The following is a 25830-nucleotide window of genomic DNA, read 5'->3' as shown; positions in this document are numbered from 1 at the left end:
TGCTTGGTGCGCTGATGTTGAATAGAGTCTCCAAACATATAAATCGCACTCACATTATCAAAATATACGATAGTAGCACGTCGTAAGGGAAGATGAAGCTCTAGAAGGAGGTTGCTAAGCCATGTAGTTTCAGCGGCAACATTTGCTACCCCCTGGTATTCAGCTTCAGCACTGGATCAAGAAACTGTTGCCTGACGTTTGGATGACCAGGAGCGAGGTTGTCACCAAGAAAGACAAAGTAACCCGAAGTCGATGGGCGAGAATCAGGACATCCCGCCCAATCAACATCAGAGTATGCCGTTAATCCAGAAGTAGTGGAGACCGAGATAAACAAACCTTGATGAATTGTGCCCTGAAGATAACGAATAATCCGCTTAAGGGCCTGCATGTGAGGCTCTCGAGGGTCATGCATGAATAATCATACCTGTTGAACTGAGTATGAGATGTCTGGCCTGGTGAATGTGAGATATTTTAAAGCTCCGGCTAGGATTCTGTATAGAGTAGGATCCTTAATCGCAGGACCTGAAGTAGCACTGATCTCCTGGTACATGGACTGATATTTATAGACAGAATAAACTCGTGGTCGCTTGATCGTCCGAGATTGGTGAGCTGTCTTCCATCGTCCTGGCTCCCTCGGACTCGTTCTATACCGTCCCTCGTGATGGCATACTTGGTTCTCCCTCCGAGTTGTCTCGCTCTCCCTTGGGTTGTGCTTCCCTTTTGTGGAGATCCTCATGTTCCATCGCCTATGGGTCGTAGTATATATCGTCCGTGTCTTCCATCACGATGCCCAACTACCCAAGTCTTGTTCTTAACCTTCATTAAATGCGGTCTTGCCTTTTAGACTTGACCGTATGAGCAGATTAGACCTTTATACACACGCGTCATTCATGTGGCGTTTGTGCAGTTGCCTCGACTGAGACAAATCCTTATCTCATTGAATGATTTGGTGCTCCAACCTCATCATCTCATTATATATTCATCTATTGGGATGTCGACACGTGGCCATCGGGTATTTTACCCACACACTGGGGCGCAGCAGGAAGCGCCAGGATCCATTCCTCAACAGGACGGGTAGGATACATCCAGAGAAAATAAATAATAAAAATAAGAAATAAAATAACCCAAGTGTGAAATAAAGGGATGAATATGCCTTCATAAGAAATGACGTGTCGAGAGGCCGAAAAATATGCCAAAAGCTACCCGGCGATTCTTTAACTCAGAACGCCTTGATAATAAATCCATAGGAATTCTATTACCGGAACGCCTGAAACCCTCTACTTGTAATTCTACATCCATCAACATTCCATGCGCATCTGCATGCTCTCGTTCAAAATACTGGCATATCAAAGAATGAACGCCCACAAGGCGTCTTAACAAAGAAATTTCCACCACTAAACCATAATAACTAGCCATTAACTCCCAAGTCACTCACAAAGAAAAATTCATAAATTAGTAGTAATATTCTGAAACCACGAGTACTTAAACAAACAACAACCACAAGTCATGTTTTGGGATGCAAGTAGAATTAAAGAAGAAAGAGAAAAAAGAAGAGTATAGGAAGCACAAATTTCGAAATATCTCCTCGAAATAAAAGAAGGGGGAGGAAGTAGTAAAAAGAGAGAAGCAAAACAACAATAAAGCCGCCAAACACCAGGGCGCTCACAACTCAGCCTATTCGGCCATTTCTGCCTCAGCTTCTGCTAACAATTCTTCCTCTTCTTCCAGCGTCTTTTTGGCCTGGGCGATCCGATCAACAATCTCGCTCAATTCCTTGATAAGGCGCTCCTGGGTTTCCTCCAATGTCTCTAAGTTACCCCTCACAGAGGTAACCCTCTCCTTAAGTCCAGCAACAATACCTGGAAATTGGGTTCGACGAGTATTCTCCTTTGTCTCGGCCTCCTGCCAAAGCTCATTCAGCCACCCAATGTTGAACCACATATTAGAGGCGTTAGTAACCGTCCGATGCTAGCTCTGTAACTGCGCAGCAGAAGGATGATCACTAGCATCCTCTATCTCGCCCACCACATCTAGAACATTCAGAGTATGAGACACGAGGAGGTTGGCGTCAGGAAAGACCTCGTCCGAGGCAATGTGACCATGCTGAGACGCCACTTGAGCATATAATGGCTCGTAACGAGGGGATACCCAAAACCCAAATACAGACACTAATGGCAACTGCAAGACTAAACTTAGCTTGTATAAAGACAACTCTCTTTATTGATGTTTAGAAAATCTCTCAAAACTAAACACAAGATCTAATCTTTCTCATATGATCAACCACAACTTTGGTGATCATATATATATAGAACTATGAATTCCTTCTCCTAGTCCTATTACCTTATTACATGTCTTTCCTTTTCTTAGAACTAGATGACTTCTAATTCCCTTAGGATTACATCAATTTCCTAATCTTGTCCTAACCATCTTGTTAGTGACTTCTATGTTGAAGTTTAACCAACATTCTCCTCGTTAAGCTTCAACCTTACCCGTGACATATCTTGTACTCCAATCAATTGTCTCATTTCTTCAAACTTGATCCGAGCTAATGCCTTTGTCAATATATCTGCTTTCTGCTCAGTTCCTGGTATGTGTTCAACGTTGATGATCTCCTTATCGATACATTCTCGTATGAAATGATACCTTTTGTGAATGTGTTTCGTCTTCCCATGAAACACTGGATTTTCAGTAAGTGGAATTGCAGACTTATTATCAATCTTGATGAGAACTTTTTCAGGTTCTCTTCCTTTGATTTCACCCAACAGTTCTTGAAGCCATATTGATTGTTTAGCTGCTTCTGTTGTGGCCATGAACTCAGCTTCACAGGATGAGAGGGCTACAGTGTCTTGCTTCTATGAACACCATGTAATAGGTGTTTCACCTAGATAAAATATATGACCAGTTGTACCTTTTCCATCATCTTGGTCAATAATATGACTGTTGTCACTATACCCAACAATTCCTTTTGATCCTCCTCGACCATACTTCAATCCATAGTTGATTGTTCCTCTTAGATATCTCAATATCTGCTTTATTACATCACCATGAGACTTGCATGGACTCTGCATATTCCGTCTTGCTACTCCCACAGAGAAATTCAAGTTTGGTCTTATGTGTAACAAGTATCTAAGGCATCCAACATTTCTTCTATAACTCGTTGAATCAATCTCTGCTTCTTCTTGTGCCTTTGAAACTTTAAGTCCAAACTCCATTGGTATCTTAGTTGGATTACAAGTTTCAAGTCCTTCTTCTTTCAGAATTCTCCTTGCATAAGCTTCTTGTTTAATCTGAATCCCATCTACTCCTTGATGGACTTCTATGCCAAGGTAATAAGTGAGTTTTCCAAGGTCTGACATCTCAAACTTTGATCACATTTCTCTCTTGAACTCTTTGATCACCTTAAGGGAGTTGTCAGTCAAAAATAGATCATCTACATAGACTGCAATCACAAGAAGCGTTCCCTTTTCTTCTCTTCTTTATACTGATGTTTCTTTAGAGCACTTAACAAATCTGATTTCTCTTAAGATTTGATCTAACTTTTTATTCCAGGCTCGAGGAGCTTGTCTTAGACCATATAGAGCTTTTTATAACTTATAAACCTTATGCTCTTGTCCTTTTGCTAAAAAACCTTCTGGTTGTTCAACATACACATCTTCTCGCAATTCACCATGTAAGAATGCTGTCTTAACGTCTAAGTGGTGAATTTCCCATGAGTTTGATGCTGCCTCTGCAATTAATAAGCGTATTGTTTCAATTCTAGCAACTGGTGCAAAAACTTCATCAAAATCTATGCCTGATTCTTGTACATATCCTTTATCTACAAGCCTTGCTTTATATTTATTGACACTACCATCAACATTCCGTTTTATTTTGAAGATCCACTTAAGACCAATCACTTTTACCCCACCTGGCTTATCAACTAGAAACCAAGTCTTGTTTCTGTTGATTGAAATAATTTCTTTCTACATGCTTGTGTCCATTTAGTCGAGACCTTTGCTTCCTGAAAATTCCTTGGTTCATCATTAACAGAAAGTAGCATAATCTCACATTCTTCTACAGCTTGAAGAACATAATCCTCCAGGTACTGTGGCTTTTATATCTGTCTTGTTGATTTTCGCAGTGGAATGGGTTGAGTTATTTCATCGATCTCTTCTTCTTCTTCTTCTTCTTCTTCTTTTACTTCTTCGTTATTCTCAGTGTTTTCATTATTCTCTTCTTCTTCTTGATTAACATCATTGTTTCCATTGGTATTGATGATTATGGGTCCTTCGCCTTCATCAATTACTTGACCCCATCTCATGTGAAACATTCCTGGATCCCTACTTGGTCCATCATTAGTTTATTTCCAGTTCTAGTTTGCTTTTTCATCGAATACCACATCTCGACTCACTATCACTCTTTTCGTTGTTGAATTGAATAATCTGTAAGCTTTGGATCCAGGATCAATTCCTAGATTCACCAGAGTCTGAGATCGATCATCCAGTTTCTTAAGAGTTGCAGAATCAACTTTTGTGTATGCTTTGCAACCAAACACTCTAAAATGATCTATGTTTGGTTTTCTCTTTCGCAAAATTTCATATGGAGTCATGTCTTTCAGAGCTTTCGTAGGTATCCTGTTTATTAGTTATGTGGAGTGTCGTACAGCTTCTCCCCATAGATAATTAGGTACCTGCATAGCCTTTAAAGAACTTCTTGTCATTTCCATTAGAGTCTTGTTTCTCCTCTCCACCACTCCGTTTTGTTGTGGTGTATATGTTGCTGTGAGTTGCCTTTTGATTCCATTTGACTCACAGAACTTGTTGAACTCTAAGGAAGTGAACTCTCCTCCTCTAACAGTTCTAAGCATTTTGACCTCCTCTTTTAACTCTTTTTCTATCAGATTTATGAAAGCTTTGAATCTGTCAAATGCTTCACTCTTTTCTTTCATAAGAATAGACCACATATATCTTGAGAAGTCATCTATAATAACAAATATGTATTTGTTATTTGCAAGGGTTTGTGGTGTAATAGGACCACATAAATCAGCATGAAGAAGCTCTAATGGCTTTGAGGCTCTGAATGTTGTTGCTTTTGGAAAACCTTGACGCGTTTGTTTCCTAACTAAACATGATTCGCAGATCCTTGATTCATCGTTTATCTGTGGTAGCCCTCGAACCATCTTGTTCTGAGACATTGCCTTTAAAGTTCTAAAGCTTATGTGTCCTAACCTTGCGTGCCACTTCCATGTCTGATCTTCCAGTCTCATATTCAGACCCAATGGCCTTCCAATCATGAGACTTATCTTGTAGAGTCTATTCTGTGAGCGTGAGACTCTAACTAAAAGTCTTCCACTTGGGTCATGAACTGTTAGATAATCTTGTCGCATTCTAACATCACATCCAACTTCTGTAGCTTGTCCTAAACTTAGAATGTTGCTTTGTAAGTTTGGGATGAAGTAGATGTTTGTGACAAGCTTATGTTCTCCGGTCTTGCTCTGAAATAGAATTGATCCTTTCCCTTCAATTTATACAGAAGATCCATCCCCAAACTTCACTTGTCCTTTGATTTTCTCATTGAGTTCAGAAAAGTAGTGTCTCTTATCAGTCATGTGATTGCTGGCTCTATTATCTAAATACCAGATTCCTTCTTCTCCATCCTTTGATTCGTAATTCTTTGGTATTAGTTTCCCTTCGTTTAAGAATACAACTTCGTGCATGAAAAGAGTTTTATCTGCTTCCCTTGTTTCATTCTTGTTTGCTTCTTCCATCTTTTGTATTCTTTCAGGGCATACAAAGGAGAAGTGTCCTAGTTTATTACATCTGTAACAAATAATGTTTGATCTATCCTTCTTTTCTTTCCCTTGGTTTTGATCATTCTGACTTGTTGTTCTATCTTGTGAGTTAAACCTTCCTGGCGTTTTTAGGGGCCACTCAAAAGGATTTAGGGGCCAACAATAAAACAAAAAAGGGCACCCAAAGGGAAAATGTAGCCAGCCCTTATCTCGCGTAATTCGTAATGGCGAAATTACCCTTATATATTCGGAGGATATGATAACATTGTTACCCTCCGAATGCAATCGGAGGCCAAAATATTTGCCAGACGTCCGATTATACGAGGTGCAGTATTTCTTGGTTCGTGTTTTGGATTCAGCGTTAATCGGGAGTTAAATATATTACAAAACCTACCGATTATAAGTTGCCGCAAATTCAAATTTTGAAAGCTACCATAATCGGTATATATGCTAAATCCAATACCTACCGATTATTGGTTTCTCCACATTCAACTTTCGTCAAATTAGTCGTTGGAGTTTTTGGGAAAAACAAAAAAAGTCGTTGGATCCTAAACCTATATAAAGAAACTCATATCTATCACCCCAATTGCACCAAACTCTTTCCTCTCTTCAGTTTTAATTTTCATAACAAAAAACATGGATATTGCTTTTGCCGAAGAAGAAGATTGTGCTATTTATAGAGCGTGGGTTGTGGTAACTACTCATGATCGTGTTCACAAGCTCCACAAATCGGAATCCGAAGAGCAGATAAAGAACCGTATATTAATGGTATTTGAGGCCTTAGATGGTAATCGAATTCGAAGATCATCCAATGACATTAAGATGAGAAAGAATGCGCTAGATAAGGAGATTGACAAACTTGAAGATGAGGAACGGTTTGTTAGGAACGCTTTTCCTTGGTGGACGTATGAAAAACGAGTAAGTATCTCTGTAACTCCAATTCACATTAACAAAAGTTAGTACTAACTTGTTACTCATTCGTAATTTCAGAGAAATCTTGAGGATCGCCGGTATGTGGACCTCTACGGGAAACGATTTGAACATGAAGGATGCTACAAAATCAAGAGGGACAATTTCTATGGTCACTGGAAGTTATGATCTGTTTTAATACTTTTATGGTCAATTAGGAGTATGGATTTAGGTGCTTTTGACGAAATTGTAAGTTTAAGGCCGTTTGAACTTTATGTAATGGATGTAATCGGAGTATTATTAATATAAAAACTAGCCGATTATACGAAATCGGTAGATTATTTTGTTAAACAACCTACCGATTGTAATATTCGGTTATTTTATGAGTCAACTTTCTTTCCGATTATGGTGTTGTTTGGTTCCAGGAAACAGTTTTTTTTGAACTTGTAATATTCGGAGGATAATGTTTTTGTAAAGTTCCGAATGTACGATGGCCCAAAAATCAGAATTTGGAAAAACTTATACTTTTCAAATTTTGTCTTTGAAATAATCGGACGTTAAATTAGTTACCAAAACTTCCGAATATGGGATGTCTAACCTTCAATAGGCCCTTGGAACCACCTGGAGCCATGGCGTGGTTTGTTTTGAACTTGTGATATTCGGAGGATAGGTTTTTTATAAAGTTCCGAATGTACGATGGCCCAAAAATCAGAATTGGAAAAACTTATACTTTTCAAATTTTGTCTTTGAAATAATCGGACGTTAAATTAGTTACCAAAACTTCCGAATATGGGATGTCTAACCTTCAATATGGCCCTTGGAACCACCTGGAGCCATGGCGTGGTTTGTTTTGAACTTGTGATATTCGGAGGATAGGTTTTTTATAAAGTTCCGAATGTACGATGGCCCAAAAATCAGAATTTGGAAAAACTTATACTTTTCAAATTTTGTCTTTGAAATAATCGGACGTTAAATTAGTTACCAAAACTTCCGAATATGGGTGTCTAACCTTCAATATGGCCCTTGGAACCACCTGGAGCCATGGCGTGGTTTGTTTTGAACTTGTGATATTCGGAGGATAGGTTTTTTATAAAGTTCCGAATGTACGATGGCCCAAAAATCAGAATTTGGAAAAACTTATACTTTTCAAATTTTGTCTTTGAAATAATCGGAAGTTAAATTAGTTACCAAAACTTCCGAATATGGGTCTAACCTTCAATATTGGCCCTTGGAACCACCTGGAGCCATGGCGTGGTTTGTTTTGAACTTGTGATATTCGGAGGATAGGTTTTTTATAAAGTTCCGAATGTACGATGGCCCAAAAATCAGAATTTGGAAAAACTTATACTTTTCAAATTTTGTCTTTGAAATAATCGGACGTTAAATTAGTTACCAAAACTTCCGAATATGGGATGTCTAACCTTCAATATGGCCCTTGGAACCACCTGGAGCCATGGCGTGGTTTGTTTTGAACTTGTGATATTCGGAGGATAGGTTTTTTATAAAGTTCCGAATGTACGATGGCCCAAAAATCAGAATTTGGAAAAACTTATACTTTTCAAATTTTGTCTTTGAAATAATCGGACGTTAAATTAGTTACCAAAACTTCCGAATATGGGATGTCTAACCTTCAATATTGGCCCTTGGAACCACCTGGAGCCATGGCGTGGTTTGTTTTGAACTTGTGATATTCGGAGGATAGGTTTTTTATAAAGTTCCGAATGTACGATGGCCCAAAAATCAGAATTTGGAAAAACTTATACTTTTCAAATTTTGTCTTTGAAATAATCGGAAGTTAAATTAGTTACCAAAACTTCCGAATATGGGGTCTAACCTTCAATATGGCCCTTGGAACCACCTGGAGCCATGGCGTGGTTTGTTTTGAACTTGTGATATTCGGAGGATAGGTTTTTTATAAAGTTCCGAATGTACGATGGCCCAAAAATCAGAATTTGGAAAAACTTATACTTTTCAAATTTTGTCTTTGAAATAATCGGAAGTTAAATTAGTTACCAAAACTTCCGAATATGGGATGTCTAACCTTCAATATGGCCCTTGGAACCACCTGGAGCCATGGCGTGGTTTGTTTTGAACTTGTGATATTCGGAGGATAGGTTTTTTATAAAGTTCCGAATGTACGATGGCCCAAAAATCAGAATTTGGAAAAACTTATACTTTTCAAATTTTGTCTTTGAAATAATCGGAAGTTAAATTAGTTACCAAAACTTCCGAATATGGGCTGTCTAACCTTCAATATGGCCCTTGGAACCACCTGGAGCCATGGCGTGGTTTGTTTTGAACTTGTGATATTCGGAGGATAGGTTTTTTATAAAGTTCCGAATGTACGATGGCCCAAAAATCAGAATTTGGAAAAACTTATACTTTTCAAATTTTGTCTTTGAAATAATCGGACGTTAAATTAGTTACCAAAACTTCCGAATTGGGATGTCTAACCTTCAATATGGCCCTTGGAACCACCTGGAGCCATGGCGTGGTTTGTTTTGAACTTGTGATATTCGGAGGATAGGTTTTTTATAAAGTTCCGAATGTACGATGGCCCAAAAATCAGAATTTGGAAAAACTTATACTTTTCAAATTTTGTCTTTGAAATAATCGGAAGTTAAATTAGTTACCAAAACTTCCGAATTGGGATGTCTAACCTTCAATATGGCCCTTGGAACCACCTGGAGCCATGGCGTGGTTTGTTTTGAACTTGTGATATTCGGAGGATAGGTTTTTTATAAAGTTCCGAATGTACGATGGCCCAAAAATCAGAATTTGGAAAAACTTATACTTTTCAAATTTTGTCTTTGAAATAATCGGAAGTTAATTAGTTACCAAAACTTCCGAATGGGTGTCTAACCTTCAATATTGGCCCTTGGACCACCTGGAGCCATGGCGTGGTTGTTTTTGAACTTTGATATTCGGAGGATAGGTTTTTTAAAGTTCCGAATGTACGATGGCCCAAAAATCAGAATTTGGAAAACTTATACTTTTCAAATTTTGTCTTTGAAATAATCGGAAGTTAAATTAGTTACCAAAACTTCCGAATATGGGATGTCTAACCTTCAATATGGCCCTTGGAACCACCTGGAGCCATGGCGTGGTTTGTTTTGAACTTGATATTCGGAGGATAGGTTTTTTATAAAGTTCCGAATGTACGATGGCCCAAAAATCAGAATTTGGAAAAACTTATACTTTTCAAATTTTCTTTGAAATAATCGGAGTTAAATTAGTTACCAAAACTTCCGAATATGGGATGTCTAACCTTCAATATGGCCCTTGGAGCCACCTGGAGCCATGGCGTGGTTTGTTTTGAACTTGTGATATTCGGAGGATAGGTTTTTTATAAAGTTCCGAATGTACGATGGCCCAAAAATCAGAATTTGGAAAAACTTATACTTTTCAAATTTTGTCTTTGAAATAATCGGAGTTAAATTAGTTACCAAAACTTCCGAATTGGGCTGTCTAACCTTCAATATGGCCCTTGGAACCACCTGGAGCCATGGCGTGGTTTGTTTTGAACTTGTGATTCGGAGGATAGGTTTTTTATAAAGTTCCGAATGTACGATGGCCCAAAAATCAGAATTTGGAAAAACTTATACTTTTCAAATTTTGTCTTTGAAATAATCGGAAGTTAAATTAGTTACCAAAACTTCCGAATATGGGCTGTCTAACCTTCAATATTGGCCCTTGGAACCACCTGGAGCCATGGCGTGGTTTGTTTTGAACTTGTGATATTCGGAGGATAGGTTTTTTATAAAGTTCCGAATGTACGATGGCCCAAAAATCAGAATTTGGAAAAACTTATACTTTTCAAATTTTGTCTTTGAAATAATCGGACGTTAAATTAGTTACCAAAACTTCCGAATATGGGATGTCTAACCTTCAATATTGGCCCTTGGAACCACCTGGAGCCATGGCGTGGTTTGTTTTGAACTTGTGATATTCGGAGGATAGGTTTTTTATAAAGTTCCGAATGTACGATGGCCCAAAAATCAGAATTTGGAAAAACTTATACTTTTCAAATTTTGTCTTTGAAATAATCGGAAGTTAAATTAGTTACCAAAACTTCCGAATATGGGATGTCTAACCTTCAATATTGGCCCTTGGAACCACCTGGAGCCATGGCGTGGTTTGTTTTGAACTTGTGATATTCGGAGGATAGGTTTTTTATAAAGTTCCGAATGTACGATGGCCCAAAATCAGAATTTGGAAAAACTTATACTTTTCAAATTTTGTCTTTGAAATAATCGGAGTTAAATTAGTTACCAAAACTTCCGAATTGGGCTGTCTAACCTTCAATATGGGCCCTTTGGAACCACCTGGAGCCATGGCGTGTGGTTTGTTTTGAACTTGTGATATTCGGAGGATAGGTTTTTTATATAGTTCCGAATGTACGATGGCCCAAAAATCAGAATTTGGAAAAAACTTATATTTTCAAATTTGTCTTTGAAATAATCGGCGTTAAATTAGTTACCAAAACTTCCGAATATGGGATGTCTAACCTTCAATATGGCCCTTGGAACCACCTGGAGCCATGGCGTGGTTTGTTTTGAACTTGTGATTTACGGAGGATAGGTTTTTTATAAAGTTCCGAATGTACGATGGCCCAAAAATCAGAATTTGGAAAAACTTATACTTTTCAAATTTTGTCTTTGAAATAATCGGAGTTAAATTAGTTACCAAAACTTCCGAATATGGGATGTCTAACCTTCAATATTGGCCCTTGGAACCACCTGGAGCCATGGCGTGGTTTGTTTTGAACTTGTGATATTCGGAGGATAGGTTTTTTATAAAGTTCCGAATGTACGATGGCCCAAAAATCAGAATTTGGAAAAACTTATACTTTTCAAATTTTGTCTTTGAAATAATCGGACGTTAAATTAGTTACCAAAACTTCCGAATATGGGCTGTCTAACCTTCAATAGGGCCCTTGGAACCACCTGGAGCCATGGCGTGGTTTGTTTTGAACTTGTGATATTCGGAGGATAGGTTTTTTATAAAGTTCCGAATGTACGATGGCCCAAAAATCAGAATTTGGAAAAACTTATACTTTTCAAATTTTGTCTTTGAAATAATCGGAAGTTAAATTAGTTACCAAAACTTCCGAATTGGGCTGTCTAACCTTCAATATGGCCCTTGGAACCACCTGGAGCCATGGCGTGGTTTGTTTTGAACTTGTGATATTCGGAGGATAGGTTTTTTATAAAGTTCCGAATGTACGATGGCCCAAAAATCAGAATTTGGAAAAACTTATACTTTTCAAATTTTGTCTTTGAAATAATCGGAAGTTAAATTAGTTACCAAAACTTCCGAATATGGGATGTCTAACCTTCAATTGGCCCTTGGAACCACCTGGAGCCATGGCGTGGTTTGTTTTGAACTTGTGATATTCGGAGGATAGGTTTTTTATAAAGTTCCGAATGTACGATGGCCCAAAAATCAGAATTTGGAAAAACTTATACTTTTCAAATTTTGTCTTTGAAATAATCGGAAGTTAAATTAGTTACCAAAACTTCCGAATATGGGGTCTAACCTTCAAATTGGCCCTTGGAACCACCTGGAGCCATGGCGTGGTTTGTTTTGAACTTGTGATATTCGGAGGATAGGTTTTTTAAAGTTCCGAATGTACGATGGCCCAAAAATCAGAATTTGGAAAAACTTATACTTTTCAAATTTTGTCTTTGAAATAATCGGAAGTTAAATTAGTTACCAAAACTTCCGAATATGGGATGTCTAACCTTCAATATGGCCCTTGGAACCACCTGGAGCCATGGCGTGGTGTTGTTTTGAACTTGTGATATTCGGAGGATAGGTTTTTTATAAAGTTCGAATGTACGATGGCCCAAAAATCAGAATTTGGAAAAACTTATACTTTTCAAATTTTGTCTTTGAAATAATCGGAGTTAAATTAGTTACCAAAACTTCCGAATATGGGATGTCTAACCTTCAATATTGGCCCTTGGAACCACCTGGAGCCATGGCGTGGTTTGTTTTGAACTTGTGATATTCGGAGGATAGGTTTTTTATAAAGTTCCGAATGTACGATGGCCCAAAAATCAGAATTTGGAAAAACTTATACTTTTCAAATTTTGTCTTTGAAATAATCGGAAGTTAAATTAGTTACCAAAACTTCCGAATATGGGTGTCTAACCTTCAATATTGGCCCTTGGAACCACCTGGAGCCATGGCGTGGTTTGTTTTGAACTTGTGATATTCGGAGGATAGGTTTTTTATAAAGTTCCGAATGTACGATGGCCCAAAAATCAGAATTTGGAAAAACTTATACTTTTCAAATTTTGTCTTTGAAATAATCGGAAGTTAAATTAGTTACCAAAACTTCCGAATATGGGATGTCTAACCTTCAATATTGGCCCTTGGAACCACCTGGAGCCATGGCGTGGTTTGTTTTGAACTTTGATATTCGGAGGATAGGTTTTTTATAAAGTTCCGAATGTACGATGGCCCAAAAATCAGAATTTGGAAAAACTTATACTTTTCAAATTTTGTCTTTGAAATAATCGGAAGTTAAATTAGTTACCAAAACTTCCGAATATGGGCTGTCTAACCTTCAATATTGGCCCTTGGAACCACCTGGAGCCATGGCGTGGTTTGTTTTGAACTTGTGATATTCGGAGGATAGGTTTTTTATAAAGTTCCGAATGTACGATGGCCCAAAAATCAGAATTTGGAAAAACTTATACTTTTCAAATTTTGTCTTTGAAATAATCGGACGTTAAATTAGTTACCAAAACTTCCGAATATGGGATGTCTAACCTTCAATATTGGCCCTTGGAACCACCTGGAGCCATGGCGTGGTTTGTTTTGAACTTGTGATATTCGGAGGATAGGTTTTTTATAAAGTTCCGAATGTACGATGGCCCAAAAATCAGAATTTGGAAAAACTTATACTTTTCAAATTTTGTCTTTGAAATAATCGGAAGTTAAATTAGTTACCAAAACTTCCGAATATGGGTGTCTAACCTTCAATATTGGCCCTTGGAACCACCTGGAGCCATGGCGTGGTTTGTTTTGAACTTGTGATATTCGGAGGATAGGTTTTTTATAAAGTTCCGAATGTACGATGGCCCAAAAATCAGAATTTGGAAAAACTTATACTTTTCAAATTTTGTCTTTGAAATAATCGGAAGTTAAATTAGTTACCAAAACTTCCGAATATGGGATGTCTAACCTTCAATATTGGCCCTTGGAACCACCTGGAGCCATGGCGTGGTTTGTTTTGAACTTGTGATATTCGGAGGATAGGTTTTTTATAAAGTTCCGAATGTACGATGGCCCAAAAATCAGAATTTGGAAAAACTTATACTTTTCAAATTTTGTCTTTGAAATAATCGGAAGTTAAATTAGTTACCAAAACTTCCGAATATACCACACAAATCATTGTCATTTGAACTTGTCTAACTTAGTTACCCAAACAAATTTCCGAATGTACAACAAAAATCATTGTCATTTATCTGCTCTTCTTTACTTTACGACCGTGACTACCTCCCAGTCCTGCACGACCACGGGTTTGAGCACCTTCAGTTTGAGCAGTTGGAGCAGCTTCAGTTGGAGCAGCTTCAGCGCTCGATGAAGCTCGAGTTCTTTTACCCGTCTTTGATACTGCCACCTTGGGCTGATGCCTCTTCGTGACTTTCTCCCCAAACTGGGCAGCATAATCTTCGTTATCCATATTATCAACTAGATCTCTAGCCTCTTTGATCTTCTCAGCTGGCATGGGATCTCCGCTCTTCAAGCATGCAGTTAACATTTTGGAAACACGCTTGAACCTATTCACCTGTTTTTTATACGTAATGACATAACATCAAACGGTAATTACCTAAGATTTATAGGAATAATATAAAATGAACAAAAATATAAGAACACGCACCAGTCTATCATAACCAGCTGGTTTGTCTTTGATGATACAATTATAACTTGAACCCGCCGCAGTAGTGTTGGATTTGATTTCACGGATAACCAAAGGATGTGATACCTTGTTATACCAACTCATATAGTCTGGAGAATTTTCATCACCTCGGTGGTTCGTCTACCAGTGTCGATAATGAAGTCATTCCTCTTATCCCAGTTATCAAGAACAGTAGGTGGGCCTGTGTGAACAATCGTGAGATTGTCACCACTAGAAGAACACAACTCCAACTCCAATTTGTAGTAATCCCCCATTTTCTCCAGAGGTTGATGTTGTATATACCCGTGTTGTCGCATCACCCTAGAGGGGTTATACATCACATATCCTGTGGGGTGCCACAATGGTCCAAAATAAAGGGACAAGTCCGACCGAACATTTATATGCCCACTGACTCGATCTTCCTTGTATGGATCAAAGCATACGTCTGAGGCCTTCAATTGGTCCAAAATCTCCCTCATGCGAATCAACTGCTGCTCCTTTGTCCTAGAACGGTTGTCTTCAAATATATACTTTGTTCCTCTAGGAGTACCTTTGCACCACCCCGGGTTCTCTCCGGCCAACTTCAGGATAGGGAAGTGGTCATAGATCCATGCCTATATACATAAGAAACCAAGTTTTAGTAAATAGATTGTGTATATTCGGTAGTAATTTCCAACATAATTTCCGATTATATATAATCGGAAACAAAACTGAGTAGCTATCCACCGAATACACAACATTCGAAATATATATGGATCATTTCCTACCGAATATGCGTCATTTGGAGTTCAGTAACCTATAGTTTTTCTGGCCTGTATATTCGGTTCTAATATCAAAAGAATATTTCCGATTGTATATAATCGGAAAACAATTAAGTACCTAGCCACCGAATAACCAACATTCGGAAAATAAGATGGATCAATTCCTACCGAATATGCGTCATTTGGAGTTCAGTAACCTATATTTTCTGGCCTGTATATTCGGTTCTAATATCAAAAGAATATTTCCGATTGTATATAATCGGAAAACAATTAAGTACCTAGCCACCGAATAACCAACATTCGGAAAATAAGATGGATCAATTCCTACCGAATATGCGTCATTTGGAGTTCAGTAACCTATAGCTTTTCTGGCCTGTATATTCGGTTCTAATATCAAAAGAATATTTCCGATTGTATATAATCGGAAAACAAAGTAAGTACTAACCACCGAATAACCAACATTCGGAAAAGAGATGGATAATTTCCTACCGAATATGCGTCATTTGGAGTTATGGATATGCATCATATGTATTGTCTACTGAATAACTATAGAGTGAGTTATAGAGTTAAAGAAAAACCTGCAATAGAGCCACATTCCCGGCAACTTGGCAGGTTCCTAGCCTCGAAGCCTTTCTCAACTCTTCCATCAAGAATGCTAGGCATGCCGTGCCCCAAGAATAGTCACCGACTTCATGGAGAGGATCCAAAAGTTGTATAAGGTTGGCGTCGATCCGGTTGCCAGAAGTATTGGGGAATATGACACATCCCAATACAAAGGAGATATGCGGTGGCAGCGTGGTTCACTTGCTCATCAGTTAACGTTCCATTCTTTTCCTTCTCCAAGGTGCCTCGAAACATATTCATCAAAGCTGTAATGTTGATCTGTCTTGTTCTGTACTTGCATGCCTCCTAAACTCTGCTGTTGTTGTCTCTTCATCCCAACCTAAGCACTTGTTAGTTAGAGAATAAAGTTGTGCCCAACTTAACTGCTTTGTGTAGTTAAACTTCACAGCTGTGCCTTGGTCGGGAAGGTTAAGAATCTGCACAACATCATCCGGGGTGATCGTCATCTCCCCAAACGGCATATGGAAAGTATCGGTCTCAGGATACATTCTCTCCACGAACGCCGATATGGCCACACGATCATGTTCCAACAATGAATTCTCGGCGGCATTAGCTAACCCCGAGTTGGCAACAATTGTCTTGAACCTTTCACATTCACCGGATAAAGGCCACGCAAGCATTTTTGTTGGTGCGGCGGTAGGTTTGAGTAGACGGACCGCATCTTGATGATCCTATTAATACAAGTATTACGATATAACACATAGACAATACATTAATAAAAAATAGTAATTTTATTACCTCGGTTTCATATATTTCTCTGGCCCATGAGTCTTTGTATCCAAATAGCAATTTTCCTCCATCCGCTGGTAGTCCAAGGATTGTGCCTGCTGGAATACCCTTCTTCTTCAAGTGCTGAGGGACAAGATGTGATGATTTCTTAGCAATATCCTTCCTTACAACATCTTTTCCTTTTTTGGCTTTTTGGATACCACTTGGTTGTCCTTCTTCTTCTACTCTTGCCACTGGATCAACTGGTTCAACACTTGGTCCTGCACTTTGTTGAGCAGCTTGTTCAACACTTGGTCGCACCCCTTGTTCACTGCCTTGTTGTTCAACAGTTGGTTGCACTCCTTGTTGACTGCTTTGTTCTTGTTCGTTTTGTTGAGCACCTGAATTATCTTTGGCACTCCTTTCCCTCCTAGCACTAGCTGTCACTTTCTTCCTCCCTTCTCGACTTTGTCTAAACAACAAAGAAAGGAACAATATTTACAAACTATACAATCAAAAGACAAAGTATGGAAATATAACCCGAATGTACACATTCGGACGTAAGAAGACACATATTGTTCCCGAATACAAAACAATCGGAAGCTAACTAAACATATTTGCAACCGAATATACATCAATTGGAGTTCAGAAGCTGTAAATTTTTCATCCTACACAATCGGAAGAAAAAGTGCACCTCTATAACCCGAATGTACAAATTCGGAAGTAATAAGACACATATTTTTTCCGAATGAAAAAAAATCGGAATATAACTAAACACGTTTACAACCGAATATTCATCAACTGGAGTTCAGAAACTCTAAAATTTTATCCTACACAATCGGAGGTATAAAACATTATATTGTCTTCCGAATAAATACTGGCCCCAAAATGGGATTTTTCCTATATCATAAATTTTGAGATTTTTTCAATATATACATTCGGTAGTGAGTGTTCTTCCGAATACTTTGTGTCTACTTAAATATATTCGGTAGCCAAAAAATTCATTAAACTACCGATTATTAGCAGTTTGTATCCAGGAAGATATGGCCACCATCATTCGGCAGATAATCATCAAATCTTTCTCCCGAATACTGTCGATGTTCTTGAAAAATGAAGAACACGACTACATTCGGAAGTAAATGAGCATGCATATCGTCCGAATCTGGATAAATAACCGAAAACCCTAGAAATTTTTTTTCTCGATTCGACGAATTAAAGCGAAATAAACCCCAAAAATGATAGATTCTTACCTAATTGGGGCCATTTGAAGTTGACGAAGTGTTTGAGTCTCGGAATCGCCACCACCGACTACATTCCCGGGTACTTGTTCTTCGCGTTCTTCTTCATTTGCAGCAAGAATTTCTTTATATCTTGCTAAAATTCCAATGTTTGGATCGATACCCCGAGCAACATTTTTGGTTCTAGATCTGTGGGTTTCATTTCTCTTATCCATTGTTTTATAATCGAATCGACGATGTTTTGATTTTACGATTCGCGGCGATGTTTCGGTTGAACGAGGAAATTTTTTTTTCTTCCACAATCGGAAGATAATATGAAACTGGAAGAAGAAGAGTTGAAATGAGTAGAATTGTTTTTGATTTGGTTTTTATACAGTTTTACCAGAAGGGCATTTATGTAACTTCAATATCATATAGGGTACCCCTTAACTAGAGTCTTTGGCTGGGTATAAATTGATGGCCCCTAAATCCTTTTGAGTGGCCCCTAAAAACGCCAGGTTAATTAAGTAGGAACCTACCTTCTGTTATTTATATTTTGTGTTGGTGGGAGATAAATTTTAGGCCGTGGTGGTGGGATATAAGTCTTAGAGACACAAATGATATATTTAAGTGTATATGCCTGGCCCAATTCTTTGTTGCTCTTTTAATTTTTAGAAGGATTCTATATTTTTGTCCAAAAAAGTGCCGATCTCATCGGAGTGTTTACAAGGTTAATTGCAAGGAAAAGAAAATCATATTTATACTTCAAATATTCACACAATCTTTATATACTAACTAATACTTACATTACACAACTTTGTAGAAATATGTACAATGCCAACCATGGATAGTAGTTGCTAACCTTAAAAGGTATTGCTAACTAGTATATTACCTTTAATGTTGATTCATTTAAAAACATGAAGTTAGATGATTTCGTTTTTGATTGGAAAATCTTGTTTAGAGAATAGTCAGTTATAAATTCTCTTTACTTTCATGTATATTTCGAGGGTGCTGTCTTGGAATTTTTTTTTCTAATTCCATCTTATATTTTTCGGAAAAAAAAGAAAATATTAATTTACAGGTACATCACATTATTGATTTATTTAGATGATATGGAACTTATCAACACCAATTTTCTTTTTTAAGGACGAACAAAAATAAATAAGCATCATAATTGAGTTAGCATCAATCCCCACCTCCGCCGCCACCACCACATCCACCTCCACCACTAACCCCGCCGCCGCCACCGCCACCACCACCACTTCTGTTACGAGGCGTATTAATTTCATCTAGAACCGCACGCATCGCCACAACAAAAGCATAATCAACATTCGGATAGACAGTGAGTGAGTATGTGTCCTTCCCGCGAACTTTATCTCGAATAGCCTTGTTTTTGTGCATCTAAAACACCATAACCAGCAAAATTTCATAAAAATAGGAGCAGAATGTTGAATGAGTGATCATGAATTATATATTACCTCAGCAATGATGTTATCTGAATTCCCACGGTATATGATGCAAGATTTCTTGCTATCTCTTTGTTTAATCTTAAAATCACAGACATCCTCAGCTGTGTTTGATGCTAAGAACACATCCAAACTGGTCTTGAGTTGAAAAAACTTAGATTCCTTCACGCTAAACAACAGGTCTTTTGAGTCTTTGCTATCTCCTCTATATACTTTCCACCTTTCAAGGAAAGAAAATGTCTGAAAGAACTCACAAAAACAATATGAATATTGAAAGAAAAAAAAGTGAACATTTTTGTAATAAGATGCTCATTATTGTATTGACTGACCACTGGTTTTATAGATACGACCGGAACTCCGTTAGCATCGATAAGGATAAGTCTACTGCTGAAAAAACCGCTGGTTTTAACTTTGAAGATGTTATTTCCATTGATATCAAAAGCTCCTAAATACCTATCTTCCGTTACTTTTTTAACTTTCTTGGCAATATAAAGATCTACTTGATATGGTGCGCAATATTGAGGTGAGATCACAACGATAGAATTGTTTTGTAATGCTTGATTGCCTTCCATTGGTGATGGTGGTGGTGAGATAGGACTCTTAGACCCATCCAAGATCCATATAAACAGATCATAGAGAGAGCGAAAGGATTAAACAATATTATGTCAGTCTAAAAGATTATAGTATTGGGTTTGACTTCCTAATTAATTACTAGGCGCTATCCTAATGGTTGGCTGTAGTTTCGAAGAAATTGTTGACAAAGAGTTTGCGAAATCCTTGAATGATACGAAATGACTTGGCTTTGCCAGCTTATGGCACGCATGCTGCGAAGAATATGCTCTCTATGTTGTTGACTGTAGACCAGTATCATGGTAGTTAATTGCTAGAAGAAAACGACTTGGTAATTGGAAGGAAATTACTCTTGACTTTTCTTGTCAACTTATTATGTTGATCCGGATCCACGCTTGTTTATATATTTATGGACCAAGCCTGTTCAACGTGATGAAGGTATATTTGTAAGACTGTTATCCGGAGTGATACCATAGGCAGGCTGGTCTCTGCATTTAATGAAGCAGACCATAGAGGAGCTTTACTTCGCGTATCCCATTACGAACATTGTTGTTCAGTATCTTTCAAGGCAGTTGTTAATGTTCCAACTTCGCTTCTCAATTTTAATTAATCCTTCAACGTTGGTTGATGCGTGGCCATTAATTGCATTAGTTCCTCTTGGATTCGATGATAATGTCCTTGGAGAGAATAGTTCTCCAGGATTTAACTTTATATCAAAATAATATATTTGGGAATGACAAGAGTTAAGGCGGAGATTATTCCCCTTATTCTAAATACGGTAAGAAAATAATATTCATTCTATTATACCCCCTTAGTCTGAGCGGGAGAGGAGCAAACGCTAAGACTAGACCGAAAACGAACAAATAGCTGACGAGGAAGTCCCTTGGTGAAGATGTCAGCATACTGGTTTTCAGAGGGGACGTAAAGAACATGAATGTCACCAATACGAACGCGTTCACGTACAAAGTGTATATCAATTTCCACATGCTTGGTGCGCTGATGTTGAATAGGGTCTCCAGACATATAAATCGCACTCACATTATCACAATATACGATAGTAGCACGTCATAGGGGAAGATGAAGCTCTAGAAGGAGGTTGCTAATCCATGTAGTTTCAGCGACAACATTTGCTACTCCCGGTATTCAGCTTCAGCACTGGATCGTGAAACTGTTGCCTGACGTTTGGATGACCAGGAGACGAGGTTGTCACCAAGAAAGACACAGTAACCCGAAGTCGATCGGCGAGAATCAGGATATCCCGCCCAATCAGCATCAGAGTATGCCGTTAATCCAGAAGTAGTGGAGACCGAGATAAACAAACCTTGAGGAATAGTGCCCTGAAGATAGCGAATAATCTGCTTAAGGGCCTGCATGTGAGGCTCTCGAGGGTCATGCATGAATAAGCATACCCGTGGAACTGCGTATGAGATGTCTGGCCTGGTGAATGTGAAATACTGTAAAGCTCCATCTAAGCTTCTGTATAGAGTAGGATCCTTAATCGCAGGACCTGAAGTAGCACTGAGTTTGGAGTTGGCGTTGAACGGAGTAGCCACTGGGTTACATTGTGTCATGGAGGCACGAGCAATGATGTCTTGAGCATATAAAGACTGAGACAAATATAACCCTGAAGATGATCGAGTCACAGTAATACCCAGAAAATGATGTAGCGGTCCAAGGTCAGACATGGAAAATTCCCGTTTCATCAAATTAATGAAGCGGTGTAGGAAGGTATTGTTAGTAATCGGTGTGCTTGGAGATGAAGTTCGAAAAGAAAAACCCATGAGGAATATTCATCTTGTTTGATATCTAAGAGAACAGGGATTAGGGTTTTGATGTTGGTGATGGCAAAGCTGGGTGAATGGATTTTTTCTCACCTGCCATTGTTTCAAAGGTTTAGCGAAAAGGGGATCGACAAAGGCTCTGATACCATCTTGGATTCGATGATAATGTCCTTCAAGGGAATAGTTCTACAAGATTTCACTTTATATAAAAATAATATCTTTGGGAATTACAAGAGTTAAGGCGGAGATTATTCCCCTTATTCTAAATACGGTAAGAAGATAATATTCATTCTATTACACCCCCTTAGTGTGAGCGGGAGAGGAGAAAATGCTAAGACTAGACCGAAAAAGAACAAATAGCTGACGAGGAAGTCCCTTGGTGAAGATGTCAGCATACTGATTTTCAGAGGGGACGTGAAGAACATGAATGTCACCAATACGAACGCGTTCACGTACAAAGTGTATATCAATTTCCACATGCTTGGTGCGCTGATGTTGAATAAAGTCTCCAAACATATAAATCGCACTCACATTATCAAAATATACGATAGTAGCACGTCGTAGGGGAAGATGAAGCTCTAGAAGGAGGTTACTAAGCCATGTAGTTTCAGCGGCAACATTTGCTACCCCCTGGTATTCAGCTTCAGCACTGGATCAAGAAACTGTTGCCTGACGTTTGGATGACCAGGAGCGAGGTTGTCACCAAGAAAGATAAAGTAACCCGAAGTAGATGGGCGAGAATCAGGACATCCCGCCCAATCAACATCAGAGTATGCCGTTAATCCAGAAGTAGTGGAGACCGAGATAAACAAACCTTGATGAATTGTTCCCTGAAGATAACGAATAATCCGCTTAAGGGCCTGCATGTGAGGCTCTCGAGGGTCATGCATGAATAATCATACCTGTTGAACTGAGTATGAGATGTCTGTCCTGGTGAATGTGAGATACTGTAAAGCTCCAGCTATGATTCTGTATAGAGTAGGATCCTTAATCGCAGGACCTGAAGTAGCACTGATCTCCTGGTACATGGACTGATATTTATAGACAGAATAAACTCGTGGTCGCTTGATCGTCCGAGCTTGGTGAGCTGTCTTCCATCGTCCTGGCTCCCTCGGACTCGTTCTATACCGTCCCTCGCGATGGCATACTTGGTTCTCCCTCCGAGTTGTCTCGCTCTCCCTTGGGTTGTGCTTCCCTTTTGTGGAGAACCTCATGTTCCATCGCCTACGGGTCGTAGTATATATCGTCCGTGTCTTCCATCACGATGCCCAACTACCCAAGTCTTGTTCTTAACCTTCATTAAATGCGGTCTTGCCTTTTAGACTTGACCGTCTGAGAAGATTAGACCTTTATACACACGCGTCATTCATGTGGCGTTTGTGCAGTTGCCTCGACTTAGACAAATCCTTCTCTCATTGAATGATTTGGTGATCCAACCTCATCATCTCATTATATATTCATATATTGGGATGTCGACACGTGGCCATCGGGTATTTTGCCCACACACTGGGGCGCAGCAGGAAGCGCCAGGATCCATTCCTCAACAGGACGGGTAGGATACATCCAGAGAAAATAAATAATAAAAATAAGAAATAAAATAACCCAAGTGTGAAATAAAGGGATGAATATGCCTTCATAAGAAATGACGTGTCGAGAGGCCGAAAAATATGCCAAAAGCTACCCGGCGATTCTTTAACTCAGAACGCCTTGATAATAAATCCATAGGAATTCTATTACCGGAACGCCTGAAACCCTATACTTGTAATTCTACATCCATCAACATTCCATGCGCATCTGCATGCTCTCGTTCAAAATACTGGCATATCAAAGAATGAACGCCCACAAGGCGTCTTAACAAAGAAATTTCCACCACTAAACCATAATAACTAGCCATTAACTCCCAAGTCACTCACAAAGAAAAATTCATAAATTAGTAGTAATATTCTGAAACCACGAGTACTTAAACAAACAACAACCACAAGTCATGTTTTGGGATGCAAGTAGAATTAAAGAAGAAAGAGAAAAAAGAAGAGTATAGGAAGCACAAATTTCGAAATATCTCCTCGAAATAAAAGAAGGGGGAGGAAGTAGTAAAAATAGAGAAGCAAAACAACAATAAAGCCGCCAAACACCAGGGCTCTCACAACTCAGCCTATTCGGCCATTTCCGCCTCAGCTTCTGCTAACAATTTTTCCTCTTCTTCCAGCGTCTTTTTGGCCTGGGCGATCCGATCAACAATCTCGCTCGATTCCTTGATAAGGCGCTCCTGGGTTTCCTCCAATGTCTCTAAGTTACCCCTCACAGAGGTAACCCTCTCCTTAAGTCCAGCAACAATACCTGGAAATTGGGTTCGACGAGTATTCGCCTTTGTCTCGGCCTCCTGCCAAAGCTCATTCAGCCACCCAATGTTGAACCACATATTAGAGGCGTTAGTAACCGTCCGATGCTAGATCTGTAACTGCGCAGCATAAGGATGATCACTAGCATCCTCTATCTCGCCCACCACATCTAGAACATTCAGAGTATGTGACACGAGGAGGTTGGCGTCAGGAAAGACCTCGTCCGAGGCAATGTGACCATGCTGAGACGCCACTTGAGCATATAATGGCTCGTAACGAGGGGACACCCAAAACCCAAATACAGACACTAATGGCAACTGCAAGACGAAACTTAGCTTGTATAAAGACAACTCTCTTTATTGATGTTTAGAAAATCTCTCAAAACTAAACACAAGATCTAATCTTGCTCATATGATCAACCACAACTTTGGTGATCATATATATATAGAACTATGAATTCCTTATCCTAGTCCTATTACCTTATTACATGTCTTTCCTTTTCTTAGAACTATATGACTTCTAATTCCCTTAGGATTACATCAATTTCCTAATATTGTCCTAACCAGCTTGTTAGTGACTTCTATGTTGAAGTTTAAACAACATTCTTCTCGTTAAGCTTCAACCTTACCCGTGACATATCTCCAATCAATTTTCTCATTTCTTCAAACTTGATCTGAGCTAATGCCTTTGTCAATATATCTACTTTCTGCTCAGTTCCTGGTACGTGTTCAACGTTGATGATCTCCTTATCGATACATTCTCGTATGAAATGATACCTTTTGTGAATGTGTTTCGTCTTCCCATGAAACACTGGATTTTCATTAAGTGCAATTGCAGACTTATTATCAATCTTGATGAGAACTTTTTCAGGTTCTCTTCCTTTGATTTCACCCAACAGTTCTTGAAGCCATATTGATTGTTTAGATGCTTCTGTTTGGCCATGAACTCAGCTTCACAGGATGAGAGGGCTACAGTGTCTTGCTTCTGTGAACACCATGTAATAGGTGCTTCACCTAGATAAAATATATGACCAGTTGTACCTTTTCCATCATCTTGGTCAATATTATGACTGTTGTCACTATACCCAACAATTCCTTTTGATCCTCCTCGACCATACTTCAATCCGTAGTTGATTGTTCCTCTTAGATATCTCAATATCTGCTTTATTACATCACCATGAGACTTGCGTGGAATCTTCATATTCCGTCTTGCTACTCCCACAGAGAAATCCAAGTCTGGTCTTGTGTGTAACAAGTATCTAAGGCATCCAACATTTCTTCTATAACTCGTTGAATCAATCTCTGCTTCTTCTTGTGCCTTTGAAATTTTAAGTCCAAACTCCATTGGTATCTTAGTTGGATTACAAGTTTCAAGTCCTTCTTCTTTCAGAATTCTCCTTGCATAAGCTTCTTGTTTAATCTGAATCCCATCTACACCTTTATGGACTTCTATGCCAAGGTAATAAGTGAGTTTTCCAAGGTCTGACATCTCAAACTTTGATGACATTTCTCTCTTGAACTCGTTGATCACCTTAAGGGAGTTGTCAGTCAAAAATAGATCATCTACATAGACTGCAATCACAAGAAGCGTTCCCTTTTCTTCTCTTATGTATACTGATGTTTCTTTAGAGCACTTAACAAATCTGATTTCTCTTAAGATTTGATCTAACTTTGTATTCCAGGCTCGAGGAGATTGTCTTAGACCATATAGAGCTTTTTATAACTTATAAACCATATGCTCTTGTCCTTTTACTTCAAAACCTTTTGGTTGTTC

At 38.7% G+C, this 25830-nt stretch overlaps 2 protein-coding genes across 2 annotated transcripts; both read right to left on the bottom strand.

Moving 5' to 3' along the window:
* Window positions 1-18713: 18713 nt before the first annotated feature.
* Window positions 18714-20009, bottom strand: LOC113278221 (protein LURP-one-related 15-like). Its single transcript, XM_026527121.1, has 3 exons — window positions 19697-20009; window positions 19380-19607; window positions 18714-19302 (listed from the first exon to the last, which is right to left on the bottom strand). The coding sequence occupies exons 1-3, from the start codon at window positions 19937-19939 to the stop codon at window positions 19087-19089; spliced, it is 687 nt and encodes a 228-aa protein (XP_026382906.1). The 5' UTR covers window positions 19940-20009; the 3' UTR covers window positions 18714-19086.
* A 1058-nt stretch (window positions 20010-21067) lies between these two features.
* LOC113280164 (uncharacterized mitochondrial protein AtMg00810-like) lies at window positions 21068-21622 on the bottom strand. Its single transcript, XM_026528819.1, has one exon. It carries the CDS (start codon window positions 21620-21622, stop codon window positions 21068-21070), a length of 555 nt encoding a protein of 184 aa, XP_026384604.1.
* Window positions 21623-25830: the final 4208 nt, after the last annotated feature.

Source organism: Papaver somniferum, chromosome 5 (assembly GCF_003573695.1).
Source record: "Papaver somniferum cultivar HN1 chromosome 5, ASM357369v1, whole genome shotgun sequence".
NCBI lineage: Eukaryota > Viridiplantae > Streptophyta > Magnoliopsida > Ranunculales > Papaveraceae > Papaver > Papaver somniferum.
This window is presented reverse-complemented; position numbering and strand designations above follow the sequence as displayed.